Source organism: Staurois parvus, unplaced genomic scaffold (assembly GCF_062004578.1).
Source record: "Staurois parvus isolate SC_StPar_1 unplaced genomic scaffold, SC_StPar_1.0 ptg000029l, whole genome shotgun sequence".
NCBI lineage: Eukaryota > Metazoa > Chordata > Amphibia > Anura > Ranidae > Staurois > Staurois parvus.
In genome coordinates this window covers 6,628,746-6,655,821 of record NW_028317825.1, presented here as the reverse complement: position 1 = coordinate 6,655,821, position 27,076 = coordinate 6,628,746, and the positions used below count along the sequence as shown (strand labels likewise).

At 41.9% G+C, this 27,076-nt stretch overlaps 1 protein-coding gene across 1 annotated transcript in view; it reads right to left on the bottom strand.

Moving 5' to 3' along the window:
* SMG6 (SMG6 nonsense mediated mRNA decay factor) overlaps positions 1 to 27,076 on the bottom strand; it is a 481,063-nt gene that overhangs the window by 261,137 nt on the left and 192,850 nt on the right. Inside the window, exons 11-12 of the mRNA XM_089657570.1 lie at positions 14,632 to 14,775; positions 14,402 to 14,552 (exon numbers count right to left, since the gene is read on the bottom strand). Of these exons, the coding sequence (XP_089513696.1) occupies positions 14,402 to 14,552; positions 14,632 to 14,775 (295 nt within the window). The remainder of the gene's footprint in view (positions 1 to 14,401; positions 14,553 to 14,631; positions 14,776 to 27,076) is intronic.

The following is a 27,076-nucleotide window of genomic DNA, read 5'->3' as shown; positions in this document are numbered from 1 at the left end:
AATCGGAGATACTTTTTTTTTTTATTTTGAACATGTGACCAGCAGCAGAGGACTAGAAGCTCCTGCTGTTTATGTTTCCCTGCAAACAAATTGGGGAAGAGCTGGGTCATGTGACAGCTGTATATCAATTAAAAAGAAGATACTTTGATTTTTTTTTTAACTAAAATAATTACAGTGCCATCATCCACATGCAGAAAGAGAAAGGATAATGTAAAGTAAAAGTGTGTATATGTGGTATCACTTTAAGGCCAAGTTCTGGTAAAGCCCTGATTGTAGGAAGAACAGAATGTGAAGCACAGAGTAATCTCTGTGATTGAACTGTGTGTTGACAGAAGGTAAATAAGGATTTCCAGGTACGATAATAGGAAGTGGCCTTCCTTGCTTTTAGCACTGGGGAAATTACTGACTCAAGAGACACCCCTGCCCCTCAAAACCTGGGCTTCAACAGCCATTCCGATAAAATCAGTGACCGAGACTCAGGATGGAACACGGGGTCTTGAGGTAGCATGTCTGACCTGTTTGCAAGCAGCTAGGGGTTGTCTTCTAGAAGTCGGAGTATGTCTGTGTACCAGGTATTTTTGGGCAAGTATGGTGCAATGAGAGAGTCACTAGTTTCTTCTCTTGCTCTATTTTGTGGAGCAGTTGAAGCAGAATTTGCACGGAAGGAAAGGCACAGATTAGCCTGAAGTGAGTCCAAGGGAATATCAGAGCAGCTGATGCCAGTGGTATTGAATCCTTGGAGTACCTGGTGAACCTGGAGGCCAGGATATCCACATGCCAAGAGCCCCAACTCTGACACATTAGGCTGAAGATGTCAGGGTAAAGGGTCCATTCCTCTTGGTCTGGGTAGTGATGACTGAAGCATGCCACCTTACAATTGTCCACTCCTGGGAGGTGCACTGCAGGGATCACTCAACAGCGACTCTCTGTCAATGAGATGATTGGGCTTGTTTCTTTCAAGGATGCATGACTCTTGGTACGCGCTGTTGATTGATGTAGGCCACAGCCATGGTGTTGTCTGATTGTCCTTAAAGAAGGAGTTTTCAGCGGTGTGGAGCCATTTTTATCGCTCTGAGCTCCAAGATGTTGCTGAGTAACATGGTATCCTCAGGTGTCAGGGCCTGGACTTGAACCTGGGACTTCTAAAAGGAGCTACCTGGGATGCTGGACAACACTCTGCCTGATCTATTGGACAATCCTGCCTTGTTTTCTGCTGAACCTTGAACTCCTTGCTCCTCCCATGAACTTCCTGATTTAAGCCATATCTCTGTACTTCCTGTTTGCTAGATTATTGTGCCTTCTCCAGCCAGTATCTCTCCTGGTGCCGTCCATACCTTCACTACCAACCTTTGGCTTGTTTCTTGACTACGATTCTGCCTCATGCCAACCTGCTACCACTTGTTACCGACCCTTCACTTGTTTACGGACTACGCTTCTGCTATATCCCAAGCCTGCCATATCAGTTACTGGATCCTGGCTTGTTCCCTTCCTGGTGGGGCGATCCTGAGAACTGCGACCTGGTACTAACACGCAGCAAAATCCATCTCTATCAGGAGCTCTGGTGAATACCGAATAGTACTTAGACCCCGCACCTCAGATGAGCCTGCGTCATCTCCCAGGGTGACCTGCTGCTTTACCTATCCTGTTGGTTGGCCTGCTGCTATAGCTACTGGTCTCTGAACCTGACCGTGACAGAATAATATGGCCTAAACATGGAGGCCACTATAGCAAATGCCGTGGCTCCTTTCAGGCAGCAAATTTCAGAGCTGCAAGAGTTTAGTGTTACCTACCAAGAAAAATTTTCCAAACTGCAAAGTGTAGTAAAGATGCAACAGAAAGAAGTCCATGCTCTGCAGAAACGATTGCTGGACTCATGTTCCTACGATGTTGCTAATACACAGATGCCTCTGCCACTCAAGTTCAATGGAGACCGCAGCCATTACAGAGGTTTCCTTAACCAATGCCGCATTTATTTCCAGATGCAACCTGCTGCATTTAATTCTGAGAAACAGAAGGTATTGTTTGTTATAAACCTCCTGACTGAGGAAGCCCTAGCTTGGGCCTTTCCTTATATAGAACAAGACAGCGCAACTTTAAACAATTTTGAGACTTTTGTGACTGCAATGAACCAGGTCTTTGATAATCCCAACCGCTGAAGCAAAGCTGTATAGTTTGCGGCAGGGTAGATGCTCTGTTGCTGAGTATACAGCTGAATTTCGACAATGGATCTCAGATACCACCTGGAACCCAGCAGCGCAAAAGAGTCAGTTCTGGTAAGGGCTCTCGGAACAGGTGAAGGATGAGCTCGCCAGAGTAGAGACTCCTAACGATTTCGTGGCTTTCATCCAATTATGCATTCGGATTGACCAAAGACTTACAGAAAGGAGAGACTGGGAATGTTTGGAAGTAATGGTGGCATGTGTTTCTCTGCTAATCAGTTCAGTCAGAAAGATCTAAAAATTCCCAGATCCTAACACACCTGAACTTATGCAGGTAGATGTTATTAAGAAATCCATTTCTACTCAAGAGAAAGAGAGAAGACATTTGGAGAACTTATGTTTATATTGTGGGGACTCTGGGCATTACGCAGTTAATTGTCCAAAGTTAAAAGAACAATTGCTGCAACTGATGTTATACTGCCTGAACAAATAAACTCAATTACCCAGTCTATCTCCCCATTGATCCATGAAGAAAATAAAGTTGGCTCTAAACAGTCTCATTTTGTCGTCCCTATCAAACTTTTCACCGAGGGCCGTGAAATTCCATATTCTGCTATGCTGGACTTCGGCTGGGGGGAACTTTATGGACATAGATTTTGCCCACAACAATAATATTCTCAGAAGAAACAAACCTGCTCATATTGATATGGAGAAGGCTGACCACTATGAGACCATCAGCTTTCAGCTGATTACATCACCTGAATTTCCTGTCATCCTGGGCATTCTTTGATTTTCTACCCATAATCCCTCCATCAACTGGGGAGCACAGACTATAAATTTTACATCTCCCATTGCGAGGAACATTGTAGGAAACCATGTTGTACAAGTTCTCTACCAATCATGGAATCACAAGTTGATGTGGTAACTACACAGTCATATGACAACCTGCCTCCACAATATAAAAAGATAATGATAAAAAAAATGCTGATGAATTACCTCCTCATCGTCCATACGATTGTCCCATTGAACTGCTTCCAGGAGCAGAAATACCATTCAGCCGCCTTTTCTAACTATCAGAACCTAAATTAAAGGTGCTCAGGGAGTAGTTTGATGAGAATTTGGAGAAGGGCTTTATCAGACCCTCAACATCTCCTGTTCTTTGTTGAGAAAAAGGACTCCACTTTGCGTCCATGCATTGATTTCAGGGGCTTGAAAAAAAATCACTATTAAAAACCGTTACCCACACCCTTTAAGTCACTGAAATGTTGGAAAGACTCCGCTCTGCCAAAGTCTTCACAAAAAACTTGACTTACGGGGGGGGGGGGGGGGGGGCATATAACCTTGTACGCATTCGTCAAGGAGATGAATGGAAAACTGCCTTTAGAATCAGATATGGACACTTCGAGTCCCTAGTTATGCCTTTTGGCCTATGCAATGCGTCCGCGACTTTTCAGCACTTCATCAATTTTGTTTTTCGAGATCTGTTGGACCAGTTTGTTATTGATACCTGGAAAACATTCTCATCTTTTCGGACAACCTGGAGGAGCATCGCAAGCAAGTCTGCACTGTATTCAAAAGGTTAAGGATGTACCGACTTTATATCAAACTGGAGAAATGTGAGTTTGAACAATCCCAGATCCAATTCTTGAGATATATAATTTCTCCAGAAAAAGTGAGCATGGATCCTGAAAAGATCAAGGCAGTGATGGATTGGGCTGCCCCGGGAAACGTTAAGGAAATCCGATTTGTTGGATTTGCCAACTTTTATTGGAAATTCATAAGATACTTCTCTAAAGTAATAGCACCAATTACACAGCTCACAAAGAAAGGAGTGCCCTTTGCATGGTATGCTGAGGCGCAAACTGCTTTTAGTAAGCTCAAGATTATCTTCACTTCTGCACCAATATTGGTACATCCAGATCCTGAGCTACCTTATATTGTGCAAGCCTCAGAAAGACTCTGCCGTGGGAGCTGTTCCTACTCATCGAGGAGGAGAAAAAAAATGCAGCTTTATCCCTGTGCATGTTTTTCTCACTTGATGTTGGAAGGGGCTAAGCATCCTGTGACTGTCCTCACTGATCATAAAAATCTAGAATTCATCCCTTCTGCCAAGAGATTGTCTTCTAGACAAGCACGTTGGTCACTGTTCTTTTCCACTGTTCTTTAATTTTATTATCTTGTATCAACCTGAGTCAAGAAATAGTAAGGCTGATGCCTTATCACAGATGTTGTCTGGGCCTCTCTAGGAAAACAAGTCAATGAACAATCCTACCTCAACAGAACTTTCTAGGGGCCACAAGTTCTAAGGCATTCTTGAATCTTCTCAAAGAGGGTATGAGAATGACCCACTTCTCAATCGTCCACCTAAGGAAATTAACCTGGCTTATAAGAATGGCTTTTGTATTCAAGGACGTCATCTTTATGTATCTGAATCTGCTCAGGTTGAAACTCTGGTTTATGATTCTAAACTTGCTGGGCATTTTGGGGTTTCTAAGACTGAAGAACTTTTATCACGTTCCTCTTGGTGGCCTGGCAACAAGAAAGATGTCAAACGCTATGTGGCCTCATGCCTGACCTGTGCACGCAATTAGACTCCCCAAGCCTCTCCTTTGGGGCTGCTTCAGCCACTCTCTGTTCCATCAAGACCATGGGGGTCAATTTCTATGGATTTGTGGTTGATTTACCTCCCTCAAAAGGAATGACCACTATCTTGGTAGTTGTTGACCATCTCACAAAGATGCCCCATTTTGTTCCAGTGAAGGGGGTGCCCACTGCTGAACAAACTGCAGAATTGATGGTTTGAGAAGTCTTTAACTGCATGGAATCCCTGATGATGTGGTGTCTGACAGAGGAGTGCAGTTTACTTCAAAATTCTGGAAAAGCTTTTGCTCAGCATCAGGTGTTACAATAAATCTGTCCTCTGCTTTTCTTCCCCAGTCTAATGGTCAAACAGAGAACTAAACATTGGAGCAGTATCTTCGATGCTTTGTCACTTATCTTCAGGATGACTGGGTGGACTGTCTTCCCATAGCAGAGTTTGCATACAACAATCCTAAACATAGTTCCACTTCGCAAAGCTTATTGTGCCTTCCCCAGCCAGAATCTCGCTTTTTTCTCTCCTGCTGCCGTCCATACCTGCACTACCGACCTTTGGCTTGTTTCTTGACTACGATTCTGCCTCATGCCAACCTGCTACCACTTGTTACCGACCCTTGGCTTGTTTACTGGCTATACTTTTGCTATATCCCAAGCCTACCATATCAGTTACTGGATCCTGGCTTGTTCACTTCCTGGTGGGGCGATCCTGAGAACTGCGACCTGGTACTAACACGCAGCAAAATCCATCTCCATCAGGAGCTCTGGTGAATACCGGATAGTGCTTAGACCCCGCACCTCAGGTGAGTCTGTGTCATCTCCCAGGGTGACCTGCTGGTTTACCTATCCTGTTGATCTGCTGCTATAGCTACTGGTCTCTGAACCTGACCTCTGACCGTGACATCAGGTGACCATGTTCGCTGAATTGTGAGAGAATAAAACACTCTTTCCCCAGCCAGAGAAAAAGGCATCTGCTTTTATCACCTTCCAGTGATAGGGTAAAAACGAATTCACCATTGTCACGCTTGGGTTGGAAAATCCACTAAGCTAGGGAGTTCCATGCTTGATTGTATAGGAGTATAGGCAGGTCGATAGAGGGAGCAGGTTTATTTCAGGTCAACAAAATATTGTGTTTGAGAGCCCTTGAATGGAATTGGGTAAAGGAAACCGCCTCAGAGGGCAGCATGAGGACTAGGACTCATTGAAAATGTGGGCTCTGCAGAATTTTCTCTTCTGGAAGGAAAATCTGTGCTTGGGATGTGTCCAGGACCAGACCCAAGTATTCTAGGTAAAGGAAGGCTTTTTTTAAATTGATCACCCAACCAAATGCCTGAAGCATCTGAACTCTCTTGTAGAAATTTTCCAACAGCTGAAAGGGAGAGGTCATGTAGATACCCTGTGACTGGAATGCTTTAAGTTCTTAAGAGGGAAAGTAGGGTTTTAAGTACCAAATGGCAGTGTGACAAACAGGAAAATATGTCTCCTACTGCAAAGTTCAGAAAGTGCTGATGATGTGGGTAAATGGAAATTTGCATATAGGCATCTTAGATGTCTACCGATGCTAGGTATTCCCCCTCCTCTCTGAGAGGCAATAGCTGACCTTGAGGATTCTGCATGAAACTCTGGAATGTAAGTTACCTGTATTTGGATTTTTGGTCTAGGATGACACAAAATATCCCTTTGCCATAAATAGGTTTGCATAGAATCCTTAAAACCTGTCCTTCAGAGATACTGGAATGACTGCTCCCTGGGACAAATGATTAAAGGTTGCCTCTCTGAGCAGATTTTGACTGGTTTGAGAGAGGGGAAGAATATGGAACCCTATTTTGTTTGTTAGTCACCTACTAAAACTAACAGGTCTGTGATGTCTGACCCAGAGAGACAAAATTATAGCAGATGTTCCCCAACTCTTAGGAGTGGAGGCACCCTTTTATTAGGAAGAGAGTTTTTTGGGCAGACTGGGTGGATTTGGTCTTGCTTCAAAAAGAAATGCTGAATTTTGGCATAACAGTTGAAGCTTGGATAAAGAGTTGAGGTGCTCTGTGTTTTGAGAAGGTCGAAGCCCCTGAATAAGGGAATTTTGGAACTTTCTGCTGTGTAAGAAGGAGCTTTCCTCCTGTGACAGACATGTTGGACACATCCTGCAAGAACATTATTCCACTGCACAGCTTGGTGTCATCTGCAAAGACTGAAATGGTATTTTCAATCCTAGACCCTATATCATTTATAAATATATTAAAAAGTAAGGGTCCCAACACTGAACCTTGGGGTACACCACTAACAATCCTATACAATTCAGAGTATGAATCATTAACCACTACTCCCTGAATACGATCTTTTAGCCAGTTTTCTATGCATTTACATACGGATTTTGCTAAGCCTGTAGACTTTACCTTACACATTAGCCGTGTGGGGAACTGTGTCAAACGCTTTTGCAAAATCCAAGTATACCACGTCCACAGCCTCCCCTCTGTCCAAGGTTTTGCTCACCTAGTCATAAAAAAGAAATCAGAGTTGTCTGACAACTTCTGTCTTTCATGAATCCATGCGGTCTGTTGCTTAAAATATTTTTTTCCAGCAAGAACTCATCTATGTGGTCTTTTATTAAACTCTCCAATATCTTCCAAACTATAGATGTTAAACTAAAAAGCCTATAATTACTTGGTAAAGATGTTGACCCCTTTTTAAAATATAGGCACCACATTGGCCATACGCCAATCCAGTGGTACTATGCTAGTCATTAAACAGTCCATAAAATTTAGAAACAATGGCTCTGAAATGACAGCGCTCAATTCTTTAAGGACTCGTGGGTGTATGCCATCTGGTCCAGGTGCTTTATTCACCTTTATTCTGTCTAAATATTTCTGGATCATATCAATCGTGAGCCAACGTGGATTATCTGGAGCTGTGGCAATACCATGCACATTATGGACAGGAGCTCCCCCATGCTTTGTATACACAGAGCTGAAGAAGGTATTTCATAAACTTGCCTTCTCTTTGTCCCCAGTCACCCGCTCTAGATTATTTTTTAAAAAACCTACTTGCTCGGACCTGATCGTTTTGCTATTAATATATTTGAAGAATTTTGGGGGCTTGTCCTGCTATCTTTTAGGAATATTAATGGCCCAGTCATGTGAAGAATGAAGCCAAGATTCTGCAATACCAATTAAATCATTGTCCTCTTCTTGCACCAAAGCTTCCAACTCGCCTATTTTGCTTGGCAGACTTTTGGCACTGGTAAACAAACACTTTAATTCATCAACACCTTGTGCACACGCATTTTGCATATTTTTTATTTTCATACAAATGGTACCAATTCCATTGGTTGTTCATAACATTGGAACCTTATTATCATCTGCCATAGCCCTCCCCCCATCTTTCCCCATTCCACCCACCAATAAGGACTGACCCCTGTCTAATCTGTCCACCCCATTATAATCTAATTCTCCTTTCCCCCTCAATCCTAGTAAACCTCGCCCCCTACACAGCAGACCCCCTTCCACTAGGTGCAAACAATCTCTAGCATATACAGTCAGGTCCATAAATATTGGGACATAGACACAATTCTAACATTTTTGGCTCTATACACCACCACAATGGATTTTAACTAAAACGAACAAGATGTGCTTTAACTGCAGACTGTCGGCTTTAATTTGAGGGTATTTACATCCAAATCAGGTGAACAGTATAGGAATTACAACAGTTTGCATATGTGCCTCCCACTTGTTAAGGGACCAAAAATAATGGGACAATTGGCTTCTCAGCTGTTCCATGGCCAGGTGTGTGTTATTCCCTCATTATCCCAATTACAATGAGCAGATAAAAGGTCCAGAGTTAATTTCAAGTGTGCTATTTGCATTTGGAATCTGTTGCTGTCAACTCTCAAGATGAGATCCAAAGAGCTGTCACTATCAGTGAAGCAAGCCATCATTAGGCTGAAAAAACAAAACAAACCCATCAGAGAGATAGCAAAAACATTAGGCGTGGCCAAACCAACTGTTTGGAACATTCTTAAAAAGAAGGAACACACCGGTGAGCTCAGCAACACCAAAAGACCCGGAAGACCACGGAAAACAACTGTGGTGGATGACTGAAGAATTCTTTCCCTGGTGAAGAAAACACCCTTCACAACAGTTGGCCAGATCAAGAACACTCTCCAGGAGGTAGGTGTATGTGTGTCAAAGTCAACAATCAAGAGAAGACTTCACCAGAGTGAATACAGAGGGTTCACCACAAGATGTAAACCATTGGTGAGCCTCAAAAACAGGAAGGCCAGATTAGAGTTTGCCAAACGACATCTAAAAAAGCCTTCACAGTTCTGGAACAACATCCTATGGACAGATGAGACCAAGATCAACTTGTACCAGAGTGATGGGAAGAGAAGAGTATGGAGAAGGAAAGGAACTGCTCATGATCCTAAGCATACCACCTCATCAGTGAAGCATGGTGGTGGTAGTGTCATGGCGTGGGCATGTATGGCTGCCAATGGAACTGATTCTCTTGTATTTATTGATGATGTGACTGCTGACAAAAGCAGCAGAATGAATTCTGAAGTGTTTCGGGCAATATTATCTGCTCATATTCAGCCAAATGCTTCACAACTCATTGGACGTTGCTTCACAGTGCAGATGGACAATGACCCAAAGCAGACTGCAAAAGCAACCAAAGAGTTTTTTTAAGGGAAAGAAGTGGAATGTTATGCAATGGCCAAGTCAATCACCTGACCTGAATCCGATTGAGCATGCATTTCACTTGCTGAAGACAAAACTGAAGGGAAAATGCCCCAAGAACAAGCAGGAACTGAAGACAGTTGCAGTAGAGGCCTGGCAGAGCATCAAAGGGATGAAACCCAGCGTCTGGTGATGTCTATGCGTTCCAGACTTCAGGCTGTAATTGACTGCAAAGGATTTGCAACCAAGTATTAAAAAGTGAAAGTTTGATTTATGATTATTATTCTGTCCCATTATTTTTGGTCCCTTAACAAGTGGGAGGCACATATGCAAACTGTTGTAATTCCTACACCGTTCACCTGATTTGGATGTAAATACCCTCAAATTAAAGCTGACAGTCTGCAGTTAAAGCACATCTTGTTCGTTTCATTTCAAATCCATTGTGGTGGTGTATAGCAGCGTTTTTCAACCACTGTGCCGCGGCACACTAGTGTGCCATGAGATATTGTCTGGTGTGCCGTGGGAAAAATTGCCTCGGCTCACAAATAGACGGGCAAACTACGGCCCGCGGGCCGTATACGGCCCGGCGGACCTTTTAATCCGGCCCACGGAGCGTGATACTGTCAGGATGATCTGTCCCCCTCGACGTATCTGCGCATGTGCCGGAGATTGCCGATCGGCTGCTAATGCCTGAAACTGGCACATGCGCAGATACGTCGAGGGGGACAGATCCTCATAGGAGACCTACACCGGAACGGCGAGAGGAACGCGCGGCGCAAAGGTAAGTGAATTGACACAGGGGGGGCTTGGGGACTTAATATGGGGGATGAATTAATATGGGGAATGAATTACTATAGGGGGGATGAATTACTATATGGGGGATGCATTACTATGGGGGATGTATTACTATGGGGGATGTATTACTATATGGGGGATGAATTACTATATGGGGGGTGAATTACTATATGGGGGGTGAATTACTATGGGGGATGAATTACTATATGGGGGATGAATTACTATGGGGGATGAATTGCTATAGGGGGGATGAATTACTATGGGGGATGAATTACTATGGGGGATGAATTACTATATGGGGGATGAATTACTATATGGGGGATGAATTACTATGGGGGATGAATTACTATATGGGGGATGAATTACTATGGGGGATGAATTACTATATGGGGGATGTATTACTATGGGGGATGAATTACTATATGGGGGATGAATTACTATATGGGGGATGAATTACTATATGGGGGGATTAATTACTATGGGGGATGAATTACTATATGGGGGAGATGAATTACTATGGGGGAGATGAATTACTATGGGGGATGAATTACTATGGGGGATGAATTACTATATGGGGGATGAATTACTATGGGGGATGAATTACTATGGGGGATGAATTACTATATGGGGGATGAATTACTATATGGGGGATGAATTACTATATGGGGGCTGAATTACTATATGGGGGATGAATTACTATGGGGGATGAATTACTATGGTGGATGAATTACTATATGGGGGATTAATTACTATGCTTACTATGGGGGAATATTACTATACTTACTATGGATGACACATACACATCATTCATCTACTCTTGGTCCGGCCCCCGGGTCCAATTATAAAATACTTTATTATTTCATAATAAAGTAATTATAAAATAATTTCTTTGTGTTTGATTCCTATTCAAGAGAATTACTTTATATATAGTCAATATAGGCACAGAGGTAAATTTTTTTAACATTTTCTAATGGTGGTGTGCCTCGTGATTTTTTTCATGAAAAAAGTGTGCCTTTGCACAAAAAAGGTTGAAAAACACTGGTGTATAGAGCCAAAAATGTTAGAATTGTATCGATGTCCCAATATTTATGTCCCTGACTGTAGGTTGCACCGCCAATGAAAAGGCAGCGCAGTGCTCAAGAAACCCAAATCCTTCCCTCTTACACCAGGTCTTTAGCCATGCATTTAGTTCTCTAATCTCCCAGTCTTTCCTGAGTTGCGAATGGCACAGGTAATATTTCAGAGAATATCACCTTGGAGGTCCTTCCCTTCAACTTGCAGCCTAGTTCTTTAAATTGATTCTTAAGGAGCCTCCACCTTCCATGTATTCTGTCATTGGTTCCAACATGGACCAAGATAGCTGGGTCATGCACAGCCCTTCCCAGTAATTTATCAACCTGCTCCACCACATGCTGAACCCTGGCACCAGGGAGACTGCAAACCATTCAGTTGAAGTAATCACGCCGACAAATTATTCTATCAGTTCTGATTATAGAATCCCCTATGACCACCAACTGTCTAGGCCTTCCTGCACTACCTTCACCACCCCTCCCAAATGGTCTGCCCTCCCAGCTGTTAGGGATAGCAGTGACATCCAGGGCTGCCACCCCTGAGCATGCCACCCCCACATCTTCACCCAATTTGGCAAATCTGTTTGGGTTCACAAACCCAGGGCCAGCCTTCCTTTTCTGTGAGCCACTACCACTCCCTCTTGCTACAGTAATCCATCTTCCTACCTAATAATCCTGATTAGCCCCTCCACATCAATCCCAATAGCTACCTGCTCAGGAAGCAGAAGACCCCCTTCAAGGCTGTCGGTTCTGCTCGGTGTTGCAACTTGCTCCTCCAGATATCTAACGCGAGCTTCCAGAAGGGCAACCCACTCACATCTGTCGCAGCGGTATCCATACATGCAGCACACTGTGCACTGCACAAAACCTTCAACCCCACTAGCACTCTTATCCCAGTTACAATATTAATATTACTAATAGGAAATATCAGTTTTCACTTATAGGTTAGTAGACTCCTGTTATAATCTCCTGTTTTCCACTCCAGTTTTTTAACTCCACTTAGTCAAATGTCCAGCAAGCAAAATGCTGGCAAGCTTAAGGATAAGCAAGCTCAGAGTGAGCTCTACAGAAAGTTATATAGTACCTGTAGCACCTGTGACCAATTAACCCCTCCCCTTAATTAGCAGACTGAAGGAAGGCAAGGAAAGGAAGAAAAAATGCTATTTAAAAAGTGACAGAAAAAGTGATTTAAAAAAAGTAAAAGCTTCTAGCAAGGCCCCAAAAGGTGAAAATAAAAGAAATACAAGCACCAGCAATTGCCAGCTGTCAAAAATAAAAAACTTTTTCACTCTCCACTCAAATTTCCCACTCTTTTTAGCTATCAGCCGGCAAAATGTGCATGTGAACAGAAAACAAAGCCATTCTGGGGATGTGTCATCAGTTGTTCTAGGGCATCCACAAAAAAAAAAAAAAAAAAAAAAGAAGGTAATTGCAGTCACAGTACAGGCCTGGAATAAAGGCCCGTGCTGGTTGTTCATTATGACAAGTAGAAATTGCAGCAATAGCTTGTTGCAGAGCTGGGACAGAGCACTGAGACACTGAAAGCATGGCGGATAGAGGAAGGGGAGGGTCTACAAATATTCCCAGCAACTGCAGGTGTGCACACTCAACAAGTTGACTTCAGGTTTCTAATTAAAGTGATCAGAGAATTGTACAGCCACTGAATCGTTTTCTGTGACCCCTGGAGTGCATGAGAAACTAATTATGCTGTGTTCCATTAGCTTCAGTAAAAGGCAGATGAGCCATTAGACCCCTGATGTTTCATTAAAGAGAACCTGTCTTAAGATTAGTATATCACATAGGGAACTTTGTCCCCATGTTATATAATGTTTTAGTGAAAGTAAGAACCCCCCCCCCCCCACCTCCAAATAACTTTTGAGTCTCCCTTGCCCCCACAAATGAATGTAAGGAATCCATTGGGGAGACCTATCTATGAAAACTTTGCTTACAATACATACGTCACATATCGCAGTGCACACCGGTGTGACCACAATAACTCTAGGGCTAATATTCACAGTCAATTCTAAACTGATGACCTGTAGAGGCTTTTAAAGTGTTGCCTTTGGAAAATATAGGGCAAGGGTCTCCGAACATTCTAAACAAAGGGCTAGTTTACGGTCCTTCAGACTTTGGGGGGGGGGGGGGGGGGCTGGACATTGGTGTCAGTTGAATGAATAGCGCCCATTGTTGGTGTCATTATGAGGAATACCACCTCATCACTGGTAGTGGGAGGAATAGTACCCCATCGTTGGTGGCAGTAGGAGGAATAATGCTCAGTCGTTGGTGTCAGTTGCAGAAATTATGTCCCATGGTTGGTGTCAGTGGGAGGAATAGTGCCTCTTATCACTGAGAGGAATGGTGCCCTAAATGTTGGATAAAAGCAAGCAGATGGCCACATCAGGCCCCAGGGCCACAGATTGGAGATCACTGATCCAGGGTAACAAAGCGTCTCATTTGTGGACGCACACAAATTTAAAGCTCAACATTTTTGGTATCTACTAGAAGCAACCTTATCTATATTTTACCCAAAAAACAGGTAACATATTACATTCTTGTGCCTTAAAATTAACTTTAATGTATTTTCTATGAAAATGTAATGCTGCATAAACCATTGCTCCACCTCCACCCCCCCCCCCCCCCTCGCAGAGTGCCCACCATAGCAAGCCCTTTGCTATGGGGGCATTCGTGTGGGGACACAGATTGTGACTCGTCCCCACCCACTGCTCCCTCCTCACTGGCTGTGAAAGAGCCAGAGAAGAGAGATTAAGTCTCTGAGCTTATGAGGAAGGAGAGAACCAAGAGAAACGCTGCTTTTATGCTCAGCGCTGGATCAAGATCAGGCTCAGGTAGATCTAAGGGGGCTGGGGAAGTTACACTTAGAAGATTTTTTACCTTAATGCAGATAATGTATTAAGGTAAAAAAACCTTCAGCCTTTATAACCTTTCCCTTTACTTTAAGCCCACTTACTAATGGCACTGCCCAAGACAATGTGTCGTAATAGGATCAGCCTATCAAACATTAAGTTACACATTTACTAGCAAAAAATAATTGTGCTTTACGTGGTACGTTTTATAAGACCTAAAGTAGGGCATGGGATATATAGACACTTACTCCTTGCAGGTTGTCAGTGAACTAGGAGGTGGATTCCAGGTATCAGGGTGTCCCAGCATCCAGTCTGACCATATTTTCACACTTGGCAGAAGCTCTTTTAAATCAGATGGTAGAGAGGAGACCTTTACCTCAGCATCATCCTCTGTTACACCTGCTGACCCAAAAAATATTCAGTTACCAGAATTTCATTAATTACTTAGAACAACATAGAATTAGAAGAGACATCTTACCTTGCTTTGCCATGGTGCTGTATTGCTCTGTTTTTGTATTTTTTAACAAATGGATGCATCTTGTCACCAGAAGTGAGAACATGGAAAGCCCCAGACCGGTGGCCTGGTCCTGTACTACTGAGCGAGTACCCTCTGAAAGGCCATCTGTAGAAAAAGCAGGCAAACATACATAGTCAGCAAGAGACCCTTACTTATACTTTTTTTGCCGTGCCTAACATTTTTGAAACAATTTTTTAACAATGTACATAACAGGCTTGAAATGAACATTCTTAGCTTTCGCTGTGATAACCCTAGGATTCATCCTTGGCTACAGCTTCTATCAGTATGAATAATTTTCCTAAAGTGGAAGGCGAATATAACCCAAGTTTAAAAAATTGCCTTTTCACATGCTCCAACACGTCACGCAGTCATGTGATCACTAAGACCCTCAACCTCTGCCCGAGTTAGTGGCTCAGCAAAAGGAAAGAATTCATCCATTGGCTTCCCATTGCTCTCCTTTTGGTACTCCCTTCCATCAGCTGCATAGGGGAGCAGGAGCTTAGTGATCACCTAAATGCATCAAAAAAAAAAAAAAACAGGTCTCAGGCACACCCATAAAGGGAACTCCCTCCATTACCCTTGAGAATGGTATAGAATGCCCTTACAAGTGGATCCTTCTTACAGAGGTTTACACCATTCCCATCATCATACAGGCAAAGGCCTTTTAATCAGGGGTCATTAAGTACCACACCCCAAAGGAAAAGCCTAGGGAATTCTCCCATAAATGAACTGCTTGGCAACATCCAATGGTCTATAAATACTGCGCCTGTCCTGCACGATAAAGATAGGGGATTTCTAAATTGTCTATAAATTCCATATCTCAGAAAACAATAGAGGATACAGGCTGGATATACAGTTAAGTCCATATATATTTGGACAGAGGCACAATTTTAGATTTTTTCAGGTATTTACCAAAACATATTCAAGCTATAGTTATACAATGAATATGGGCTGAAAGTGCATACTCAGGTTTAATTTGAGGGTATGTACATCCAAATTGGAGGAAGGGTTTAGGAATTATAGCTCTTAAGAGTAGCCATCCCCCCTTTTTCAAGGTACCAAAAGTAATTGGACAATTGAATCAAAAGCTGTTTCATGGCCAGGCGTGGGCTACTCCTTCGTTATTTCTTCATATTTCTTCATCAATTAAGCAGGTAAAAGGTCTGCAGTTCATTCTAAGTGTAGTATTTGCATTTGGAATCTATTGCTGTGAACCTACATCATGCGTTCAAAGCAGTTGTCCATGTATGTGAAACAGGCCATTTTAAGGCTTCAAAAATTAAACAAATCCATCGGAGAGATAGCAGCAACATTAAGAGTGGCCAAATCAACAGTTTGGTACATTCTGAGAAAAGAACGCACTGCTCAGCAACATAAAAAGGCATGGACGTCCACGGAAGACAACAGTGGTGGATGATAGCTGGATCATCTCTATGGTAAAGAAAACCCAATTCACAACATCCAGGACAAGTGAAGGACACTCTCTAGGAGGTATCATTGTCAAAGTATACAATCAAGAGAAGACTTCACGAGAGCAAATACATTGGGTTCATCACAAGGTGCAAACCATTCACAAAGCTGAAGAATAGAAAAGCCAAATAAACATCTAAAAAAGCCAGACCAGTTCTAGAAAAGCATTCTTTGGACAGATGAAACTAAGATTAATCTGTACCAGAATGACAGGAAGGAAAATGTGTGGAGAAGGCTTGGAACAGCTCAAGATCCAAATGACACAACGTCATCTGTAAAACATGATGGAGGCAGTGTGATGGCATGGGCATGCATTACTTCCAGTGGCACTGGGTCATTGGTTTTTATTGATGATGTGACAGAAGACAGAAGCAGCTGGATGAATTCTGCAGTATTTAGCGATATACTGTCAGCCCAGATTCAGCCAAATGCAGCAAAGTTGATTGGACGGCGTTTCACAATACAGATGGAGAATGATCCAAAACACACTGCAAAAGCAACCCAGGAGCTTTTGAAAGAAAAGAAGTGGAACATTCTGCAATGGCCGAGTCAATCACCTGATCTCAACCCAACTGAGCATGAATTTCACTTGAAGACAAAACTAAAAGGCAGAAAGACCCACAAACAAAGAACAACTGAAGACAGCTGCAGTTAGAGCCTGGCAAAGCATCAGAAAGGAAAAAACCCAGTCTTTGGGAATGTCCATGGGTTCCAGACTTCAGGCAGTCATTGCCAGTAAAGGATTCTCAATAAAATATTAAAAATGAACATTTTATTTATTATTATGTTCAATTGTCCAATTACTTTTGGTCCCTTGAAAAAGGGGGAATGGCTACTCTTAAGAGGTGTAATTCCTAAAACCTTCCTCCAATTTGGATGTAAATACCCTCAAATTAAACCTGAGAGTGTGCACTTTCAGCCCATATCGGTTATATAACTATAGCTTGAATATATTCTGGTAAATACCTTAAAAAAAAAACTAAAATTGTACCTGTGTCCAAATATATATGGAGCTAACTGTACATGGACAAAAACAGTACAACAAATGACCACTGCCCCAGTTGATAAACGGACTTCACAGCAAGGAGCACATGGAAGGGCAACGCATGTCAAACAAAATAGAAAAATTCCCAGCTTTAACTTGCCAGCCAGCCTGCAAACAAACCGAATTAACCTGTTTAACAGTATGCATTAAAAACAGGGGTTTAGATAGCACACATTTGCAAATACCTGTGTAAGCTACAGAGCCTCTTTGTGGCACCCCAGTATTCTGTAGTTCCTAACTGTAATATTTTAAGAGCCCCCACAGTAGAGGCACATGTATTTAATGGATAGACCAAGGGCAGGTGGACCTGAAGGAGCCCGCCCCTCCTTAAATGTACAGAAGCGCACTGGACACCCAGCATGTAGCACAATGACAGCTAAGGTGTCCAGTGCGCCCCCTCGACCAATAATTCCACAGTACAAAAAATGGCCACTGCCCCAGTCTATAACTGGCCTTCACAGCAAGGAGCACATGGAAGGGCGACGTATGTTAGAGCTGGGAATTTTTCTTTTTGTTGTTTGACATGCGTCGCCCTTCCATTTGCACCTTGCTGTGAAGGCCAGTTATAGACTCAGGCAGTGGGAATTTTTTGTACTGTTGAATTGTTGGTTGAGGGGGTGCACTGGACACCTTAGCTGCCATTGTGCTACATGCTGGGTGTCCAGTGTGATCCTGTACCTTTAAGGAGGGGTGGGCTCCCTCACGTCCACCTGCCCTTGGTCTATCCATTAAATACATGTGCCTCTAATATGGGGGCTCTTAAAATTGTAGAGTTCGGAATTACAGAATACTGGGTTGCCGTGACGAGGCTCTGTAGCTTGCGCATGTATTTGCAAATGTGTGCTAACTAAACCCCTGTTTTTAACTCATACTGTTAGATTAATTTGGTTTGTTTGCAGGCTGGCTGGCAAGTTAGAGCTGGGAATTTTTCTGTTTTGTTATTGGATATACATGGACCCTGGGTTAGAGGCTGGAACCTTCAGGTGATCAGACACTGTTGAGAGACCATATTGAAGGGACAAAAAGAGGATAGGTCATTCCTATGATGGCCCTGACTATGTATAAACAATGGAAAGCAATTTCCTTGGGATGACTGAGAGCAGGATAAAAGGAAGTTAGGATAAGCTCTTCATTAAGGTGGAAAACTGATATCACCTTTGGCTGAAAGGAGGGTTTTGGGTGTAAGACCACATTTTCCCTGTGAAAGACTAGGAAGGACTCCTTAAAAGAGAGGGCCACCACATCTGACTTGTGATTGCCACTAAGAAAGTCACTTTGCAGGAGATATCACCCAAGGTGAGTTCCCTATTGGGTTCAAAGGGTGGCTTCTATAGGGCAGGGAGGACCAGATTGAGATCCCAATGAAGCACAGGGTGCTATAATGAGGGTTTGATCTGTAAAACACCTTGAATAAAGGTTTTTAAAAAGGGACAGACACCAAAGACTGTTAGAAAGGGATGTACAAGACCAAAGAAAGCCCTTTAGTGCTTCTAGTCAAGTTTTGGTCAGGATCTGACTGCAGAAAGGCCAGAATACAAGGTATCAAGCAGACTTTTGGGTTGAAATGTCCGTGTTCACACCAGGCAAACAAAAGTCTCCAGGTATGATAGATGTTTCTGAAATGGCTTTTCTGGCCTAGAGTAGTATAGGAATGACCCATTCTTAAAGACCTGGGCTTCAACAGCTGTTAAAGCAACAGGGGGTCTTGACAGCAGGTCTTGCATATTTGGGAAAGGCCAGGGGTCATTCTCTAGGAGTCTTAAGCATGTCTATATACCAGGTTCTTCTGGGTCAGTTTGGTGCAATAAGAACCAGCAATTTCTTCTCTTCTATATTGAAAAGTAGTTGTGGAACAATCCACTCTGGAGGAAAGGCACATATTAACCTGAAATTAGTTAATGGGATTACCAGAGCATCCGGTGCCAGTGCTACAGGATACTTATTCCTGAACACAAACGGGGTAGCCTGTTGAATCTGGACGCCAGGATTTCCATTTCTGATAAGAGATTGAAGATGTTGAGATGAAGGGTACATTCATCTTGGTCCGGGTGATGATAACTGAAGAAATCTACCTTCCAATTTTCACTCTCAGGATGTGAACTGCAGAGATTGCTGGGGAGTGCTTTTCTGTCCAAGGAGATAATCAGACTTAGCATTGGATGTATGAGGGGCAGAGGGTGAGAAATAACCTCTAGCACTGCCTCCGGTTCTTCAAAGTTTTCCATGCAAGGGAAGCTACATAATTTAGAGCAGTTTAAGTGTTTTGCGTGAGCTTTTGCCACGATTCCTTGCACCTGGTTTCTGCCATTGCTATCAGTGAGGGCATTCCCTCGTGGGGGGTAGGGTGTGGAAATGAGATGAGTGTTTCAGAGGATACACAGTAACCCAGGTGTCAACCATCATGTAATGTAAGAAGTAGGAAGAGCAGATTCTGCAATTACATACAAGTGTTTAAGGGATGATGCTGTGTAGAAAGCAACATAAGGAGCCAGAACTTCATGCAATATAATAGGATAACCAATTACAAATTATTGGGGGTGTCATGCCCTTATGTTCTAGTGCGGAGTACCTGAGCAACCAATTGCCAGGCCTGAGTAAGTCTCCTGGGGAGGACATATCTAATGGTTCCCATACACTAGAAAAAAAAACAGTTTGAAAATCCATCATTTGGACCACTCATTCTTTTTTTAACCAGTTAATAGGAACAAATAGAAAATAATTTTTTTACTTTCCAGAGCCAAAAAATGTAAGGAACTGGTTGGAAAACTTCTGCCGAACGATTTATTTCTCACCTGTTAAACATCGAACTGTCCATACTGCACATATGCGACAAAACAAATGAAAAACTGCTTAATTTATGTCCACTGAATGATTTATCGATTGAAATTCGGTCATTACATGATGGCACTATCGTTTGCTCTCACAACCGAGTATTAGTTATTCAGAAATTAATTTGAACAATTTTTCGGCTAATGTATGGTTAGCATAAGCCTACGTAAATACCAACTTTCAGAAATTCCATATTTGCACAAGAACTTCCACAGGCTCCAGCTGCACTTTGAAGAGGATTTGCTTAACCCTGCAATGTAAGCTCTGGCACAACATGGAGTCTACCCTACAGCTTTGCCTTCAGGGTTGCTATTACTTCAAAGCAGTTTCAAAGTAAATCTGTCAAAAGAGAAACATTGAGGCTGTCGCTGCGGACTTCTGCTTCAGAAAATGCTAGTTTAAATGGTTGTTTTGTTGCCTTTCTTGGTAATTCTGAGTTACTGAATCAGAACACGGGTGCAAATTGAAATTAAATAAGTCACAAATTACTGAAGTTAGCTTAACAGTCTGGCAAACATTTTCAGAATGAGGCCAGCAATGGCACCCCCTACATGTCAATCATGGAAGATTTTCTATCTTAATAGGACAACTTTATCTTTGTACAGTTCTATAGTAAGTTGGCTTCACCCCCGAGTACTGCCCACTAAGGGTTTTACTTGTCCTCCCCTCTGGTCACTGTGACATTCACTGTGCAGTCCTGCTCAGAGCCGCAAAGAGTTTCTCGAGAAAAATGGCCACTTTGCACTGCGCATGCACGTTGCAGTCCTATTCATTTTATGGTTAAGTCGTACTAATTGCGGCTTCAAGTTGTCACAAAGTGGAGGCCTCCTACAGGAATAAACCGGGCTGTGGTGCACGTGTAATACAAACAGGTCATTTTCAAGGAAAAGGCTGTACAGTTCCAAGTGGGGAGACACAGAGAAGTTCATTAGATCTGGGGTGAAGGTAAGTAAATGACCTAGAGGGTTGACATTTAGTTTGTTAAAGTACTAAACACTTTTTTTTTTAATTTAAATACTTGTCATGTTTTGTTATATTTCACTGCTACTGATCACTCAGCCACCACCTGTCTACAAACAGTCCAGCAATGGCTGCATGGTATTTCTCAGGGTCGATTTCCTGATCATGAGAAGAGAAGCTCACGCCTGTGTAAAGCCATTTGTAGGCCTCATTCACACCAACACTCCTGCACTTAGCTTTTCTAAATGTAGGAGAAGTGATACAGGTATAAACAACTTTTATGCATCCCAGATCACTTTTCTACATTTAAATGCTCTTGCTTTAAAGCAAGGTTAAGCCATATCTAGGCACATTTAGAACTTCTAATCTAATCCTGGACGTACAGAATTTTTTCTTCTTTTTTCGCTATTTTCTCGAAACACAGCTAAACAGACTGCACCTAAACTCGGGTAATCACTCAGTGTGAGTGGCATCAATGAAAAATTACATACATGTGGGTTTAGAAATGTCTTCTAAATACATGTAAAACAAAGATTTGTCAATATTTCAAAAGATTTGAAATCACATTAACATGTTAAAGCCAATATGAGAATTTAGTGATTGGGCTGACATCTACTTTAAGGATCATCCACCATCACACATTTAGCTGTAACTTCTGCATGACAGAAGGGAAGAAGACAACATTTTAAAGCTGGCTTGGCTCTAGAAACAGATTTTGTACCTTAAAAGTATTTAGGTATGATGATCACTTCTGTCTACCCTATAAACCTTTGAAGGCAGAGTAAAACATACTGCTATTCTTTGACAGAGTGATATCTAAAAGGGCCACTAACCAGCTTGCTCTAAAAGTTTCAATTAACATTTCCAAATTCAAGTGTAAACAAAAATATTGTAAAAATTAGTAGTGAACCCTAGTACCCTACTTTTTCAACATATCTACCATTTTCCATAACAACTTTCTTATCCGTCTAGTAGAACAGAGTTGTAAGTAAAGGTTAGCTTGACTGTATTTGTTAGGATAGTTTCCCCAGACAATCCTTGCTATAACTTAACTGCTATCTGTAACTTAACTTATACACAAGGGCATTTTAATCCAAACTTGTAAACACTGTCTGAAGGGCAATCAACAAACATTTGGGATTTAAAAATCTAAAGATTTCTTTAGGCTCTCTACCCTTCCATCTGGAAACTGAATGTGAATCTTAATGTGATTGACAGCCGTGGCTTTACACAAGCCCTTAGAAGGCTTTGACAGGTGCTTGGTTCCAATAAGCCTGATATAGTCTACTAAAAGCTGTCTAAAGCTACACACTCAGCAACCATGTTAAAGTGGACATAAAAAAAAAAAAAAAGCACAGGCCTATCTGCGGCTGACTCCATAACAAAAGCCAAATGCAGGTTGTGCAGAGAAATATTTGTCGTCATATTCCTCCTCAACTTCATGGGAAATATTTCACCATGTTGTATTGTCTGAACCATTCACTTGTTTTTTTTTGTGATTTGCAGTACTAAATGCAGATATAATCCAGCACAAAGTTGTTAAAATTATGTATACAATTATGAACAATGCAGCAGAATTTTGACTTATAAATTCCATATCTTATAGTACAGTACAGGACACAGACATAGTATTTGTAGACCATGAGTTATAGGCTCATACCTTCAGGTGACTGAACACTGACAGAGCTCTTAAGGACATGCTCCCCTAGAGAATCTCTCCTATAACTCTCCCTCACTCGAGACCTCAGTTTTCTAGCAAGCAATGCAGAATAACCAAAGAGGAAGGGGGTGGCCTGTACTATACTGCAAGATATAGAATTTATAGGTAAATCAAAATTCCCCTTATCTTTATTGTACAATATCAGACACAGGCACAGTACTCATAGACCACTGGACATTGCAAAGCAATAAACTTGTGGTACTGAGCAGAAGTGAAATTGAAAGCCATGCTCTGTACACTCTCCTGCTGGAAACCCATCATTTTGTACACCTAGAAGAAAAGGGTTAGCCGTGGTCCGGTAATAAAATGCAAAGTACATATCTGGGGAAAACCAGTTAGGAACACAGCCAAAAGGGGGTAATGGGGTAGCTTTACTGAAACTGGAGAGTACAAAATCTTGTGCATGGTAACCAGCTTCTAACATCAGCTTATTCAATTAAAGTGTTACGAAACCCAGAACCCTGCATTCACTATCTGGTCTCCCACAGTACGTACTACATAGAATTGCAATTAGTTTAGTAAATATAAATAGCTAAATACCTTTTCTCATCAGCAGTTAGAACAGTCTTGTGACTTCTATCAGTGTCCAGCAGAGAACTGTTTAACGCTTGTAGCAGTTTTCGGTATGTTCTAGGAGGATGCAGAACCCCTGACCTCTGTCTAGACAGTGCTGATCGGCCCTGTGCTGATCACATGCACTCTCCTAAGAGAAAAAAAAACCTCTCTAGCAATACACACCAAACTGAACATGTGCAGCGTGTCTCCACACATATATGTCTTATCAGGAGATAAGAAGGGGGCACTGGAAGAAGTGAAGGATCAGAGAAGTCAACATCAAACTGCATTTTTATACAATGCAGAGGATTAACCTCCTAGATTCCGCAGTGAGTATATCAAGCATGCTTTACTGCATATACAGACTGATTTTACTGTTGTGGGTTTAGTAACACTAAGTTTGACAAATAAACCTGGAAGTTAATTGGTTTCTATAAAGAGCTACACAAGAATTCGCACTCTCCAGTTTTTCCAAATCGATCCCAGTGTGTTACAGAGTGCGCTGTGAAGAAATGTTCTGCTTGTGTAACAAGGAAACAGACGGTAGACAGGTATACTGGGGGAATGCCTGAAAAATAGTTTAACTGTGTATAAGATAAAGGAAAAGAACTACTCAAAGAATGTGAAGAGTAACAAAAACAAACCTCATAACTCCAGAGGTGTGAAATGAAAGTAGAAGGAGATCTTGTAGAAGGAGATCTTGCAGAAAAAGGTTAAGGCATCCTTTTGAAGGGCATAGAGTCCTTTTATAAGTAGACTGCAAGGCCTAATATGGCAGGTTGAAAACAACCAGAGTGGGGAAGGAAGAACCTTCCGCAAATATCTAGATATTCAGAACCTAAGATAATGATAAAGAATAAACCTAGGTAGAGGCCAAGCAATTTCTGGCCATCAAAATGAAAAAGAAAAGAGAATTTAAAAAAAAAAAAAAAGATCCATAAGTTGGAGTGACAATATGTCCATAGAGAGGGAGGAGGGGTCACATCTTCTGCCCTAGGAAATATTGGATAATAGGTTGTTAAAGCTGTTCAGTAATTTGCACCATAGATTAAGAGATTGTTGGGCAGTGTCTTATAAGATCAAGAAAGACAAAATCTATAAGAAAGCCCTAACCGAAGGAAAGATGAAACTACCATGAAACCACTTTTATTGGAGGTGCCCAAGAACTCACTGTACTCTCAAGCTAGGTCTGGGAGTGTTTGATTGTTAAGCATCTCAGGGAAGAATCCCTATATCTAGAAAGGGTTAATATCTGTAATCTACCTTATATAACAAGGATCAGGATAGGGGACATAAATATCGCTTGGTAATTTAATATGAATGGAGAAAAACGTCTGGACATATCTAGGAGCTTTAAAGGAGATGTCTGTTCTTGGTAATTATATGGAATCACACAGACATGTGGGTGTGAAGAAAAAGCAGAATCTTGCTAAAAGAAATTTGACTGTTTTGGGGGGGATGCGCAAGTATAAGTATTACAGACAGGGCAGGGTAGCATTGAGACCTTTGGAGGCAGTACCTCCTTGGCAGTATGATTCTTTCCGATTTTTTGTGCTGAAAGCAGTACCATTTTTTTGCATGGAAATATGTAGTTTTTTATTGTAGGCTGTAATTTTTAGGAATAACTCACTGAAATCTGTACGAACAAGAGTCTATTAAACATTCCGGATATGATAAAATTTGAAACACGAAATCATAAATTATAATTTAATAAATAATCATAAAAAATAATAATATAATAATAAATTTAATTCAATAATATAATCAAACCAAAAACACTGAAATTTGAAATACAGAGGCAAATTCGCACATCGCTGAGCAAAGTCACAAAATCATTTTCAGTGTCTGATGACGAATTTCCCCACGAATCATTATCACTCAATTCTGCAAGTGGTTCTAATTTACTATCGCTGTTCTAAAACCGCTTTTGACGTAAAGGGACGCTTTTTGGACGCCATGGACTTTTCTAAGTTTCCAGGCAGAAAGAACATTCAAAATGCAGGCAGGGCACAGGACAAAGCAGTAGGGACAAAATACAGTCAGGTCCATAAATATTGGGACATCGACACAATTCTAACATTTTTGGCGCTATACACCACCACAATGGATTTGAAATGAAACAAACAAGATGTGCTTTAACTGCAGACTGTCAGCTTTAATTTGAGGGTATTTATATCGAAATCAGGTGAACGGTGTAGGAATTACAACAGTTTGCATATGTGCCTCCTACTTCTTAAGGGACCAAAAGTAATGGGACAGAATAATAATCATAAATCAAACTTTCACTTTTTAATACTTGGTTGCAAATCCTTTGCAGTCAATTACAGCCTGAAGTCTGGAACGCATAGACATCACCAGACGCTGGGTTTCATCCCTGGTGATGTTCTGCCAGGCCTCTACTGCAACTGTCTTCAGTTCCTGCTTGTTCTTGGGGCATTTTCCCTTCAGTTTTGTCTTCAGCAAGTGAAATGCATGCTCAATCGGATTCAGGTCAGGTGATTGACTTGGCCACTGCATAACATTCCACTTCTTTCCCTTAAAAAACTCTTTGGTTGCTTTTGCAGTCTGCTTTGGGTCATTGTCCATCTGCACTGTGAAGCGGCGTCCAATGAGTTATGAAGCATTTGGCTGAATATGAGCAGATAATATTGCCCAAAACACTTCAGAATTCATCCTGCTGCTTTTGTCAGCAGTCACATCATCAATAAATACAAGAGAAGCAGTTCCATTGGCAGCCATACATGCCCACGCCATGACACTACCACCACCATGCTTTACTGATGAGGTGGTATGCTTAGGATCATGAGCAGTTCCTTTCCTTCTCCATACTCTTCTCTTCCCATCACTCTGGTACAAGTTGATCTTGGTCTCATCTGTCCATAGGATGTTGTTCCAGAACTGTGAAGGCCTCTTTAGATGTCGTTTGGAAAACTCTAATCTGGCCTTCCTGTTTTTGAGGCTCACCAATGGTTTATATCTTGTGGTGAACCCTCTGTATTCACTCTGGTGAAGTCTTCTCTTGATTGTTGACTTTGACACACATACACCTACCTCCTGGAGAGTGTTCTTGATCTGGCCAACTGTTGTGAAGGGTGTTTTCTTCACCAGGGAAAGAATTCTTGGTCATCCACCACAGTTGTTTTCCGTGGTCTTCTGGGTCTTTTGGTGTTGCTGAGCTAACAGGTGCGTTCCTTCCTTCTTTTTAAGAATGTTCCAAACCGTTGTTTTGGCCACGCCTAATGTTTTTGCTATCTCTCTGATGGGTTTGTTTTGTTTTTTCAGCCTAATGATGGTTTGCTTCACTGATAGTGACAGCTCTTTGGATCTCATCTTGAGAGTTGACAGCAACAGATTCCAAATGCAAATAGTACACTTGAAATGAACTCTGGACCTTTTATCTGCTCATTGTAACTGGGATAATGAGAGAATAACACACACCTGGCCATGGAACAGCTGAGAAGCCAATTGTCCCATTACTTTTGGTCCCTTAACAAGTGGGAGGCACATATGCAAACTGTTGTAATTCCTACACCGTTCACCTGATTTGGATGTAAATACCCTCAAATTAAAGCTGACAGTCTGCAGTTAAAGCACATCTTGTTTGTTTCATTTCAAATCCATTGTGGTGGTGTATAGTGCCAAAAATGTTAGAATTGTGTTGATGTCCCAATATTTATGGACCTGACTGTATATGTGAAATGCATTGAAACAGCAATGACAGCAAAAATGACATTTTAAAAAATTTCAAATTTCCCGCCGGTTCCGGCGCCCGTACGTCCCGACGTCACAGGGATCGGAACACAGAAGCCGGATGCCGGCATCGGCCG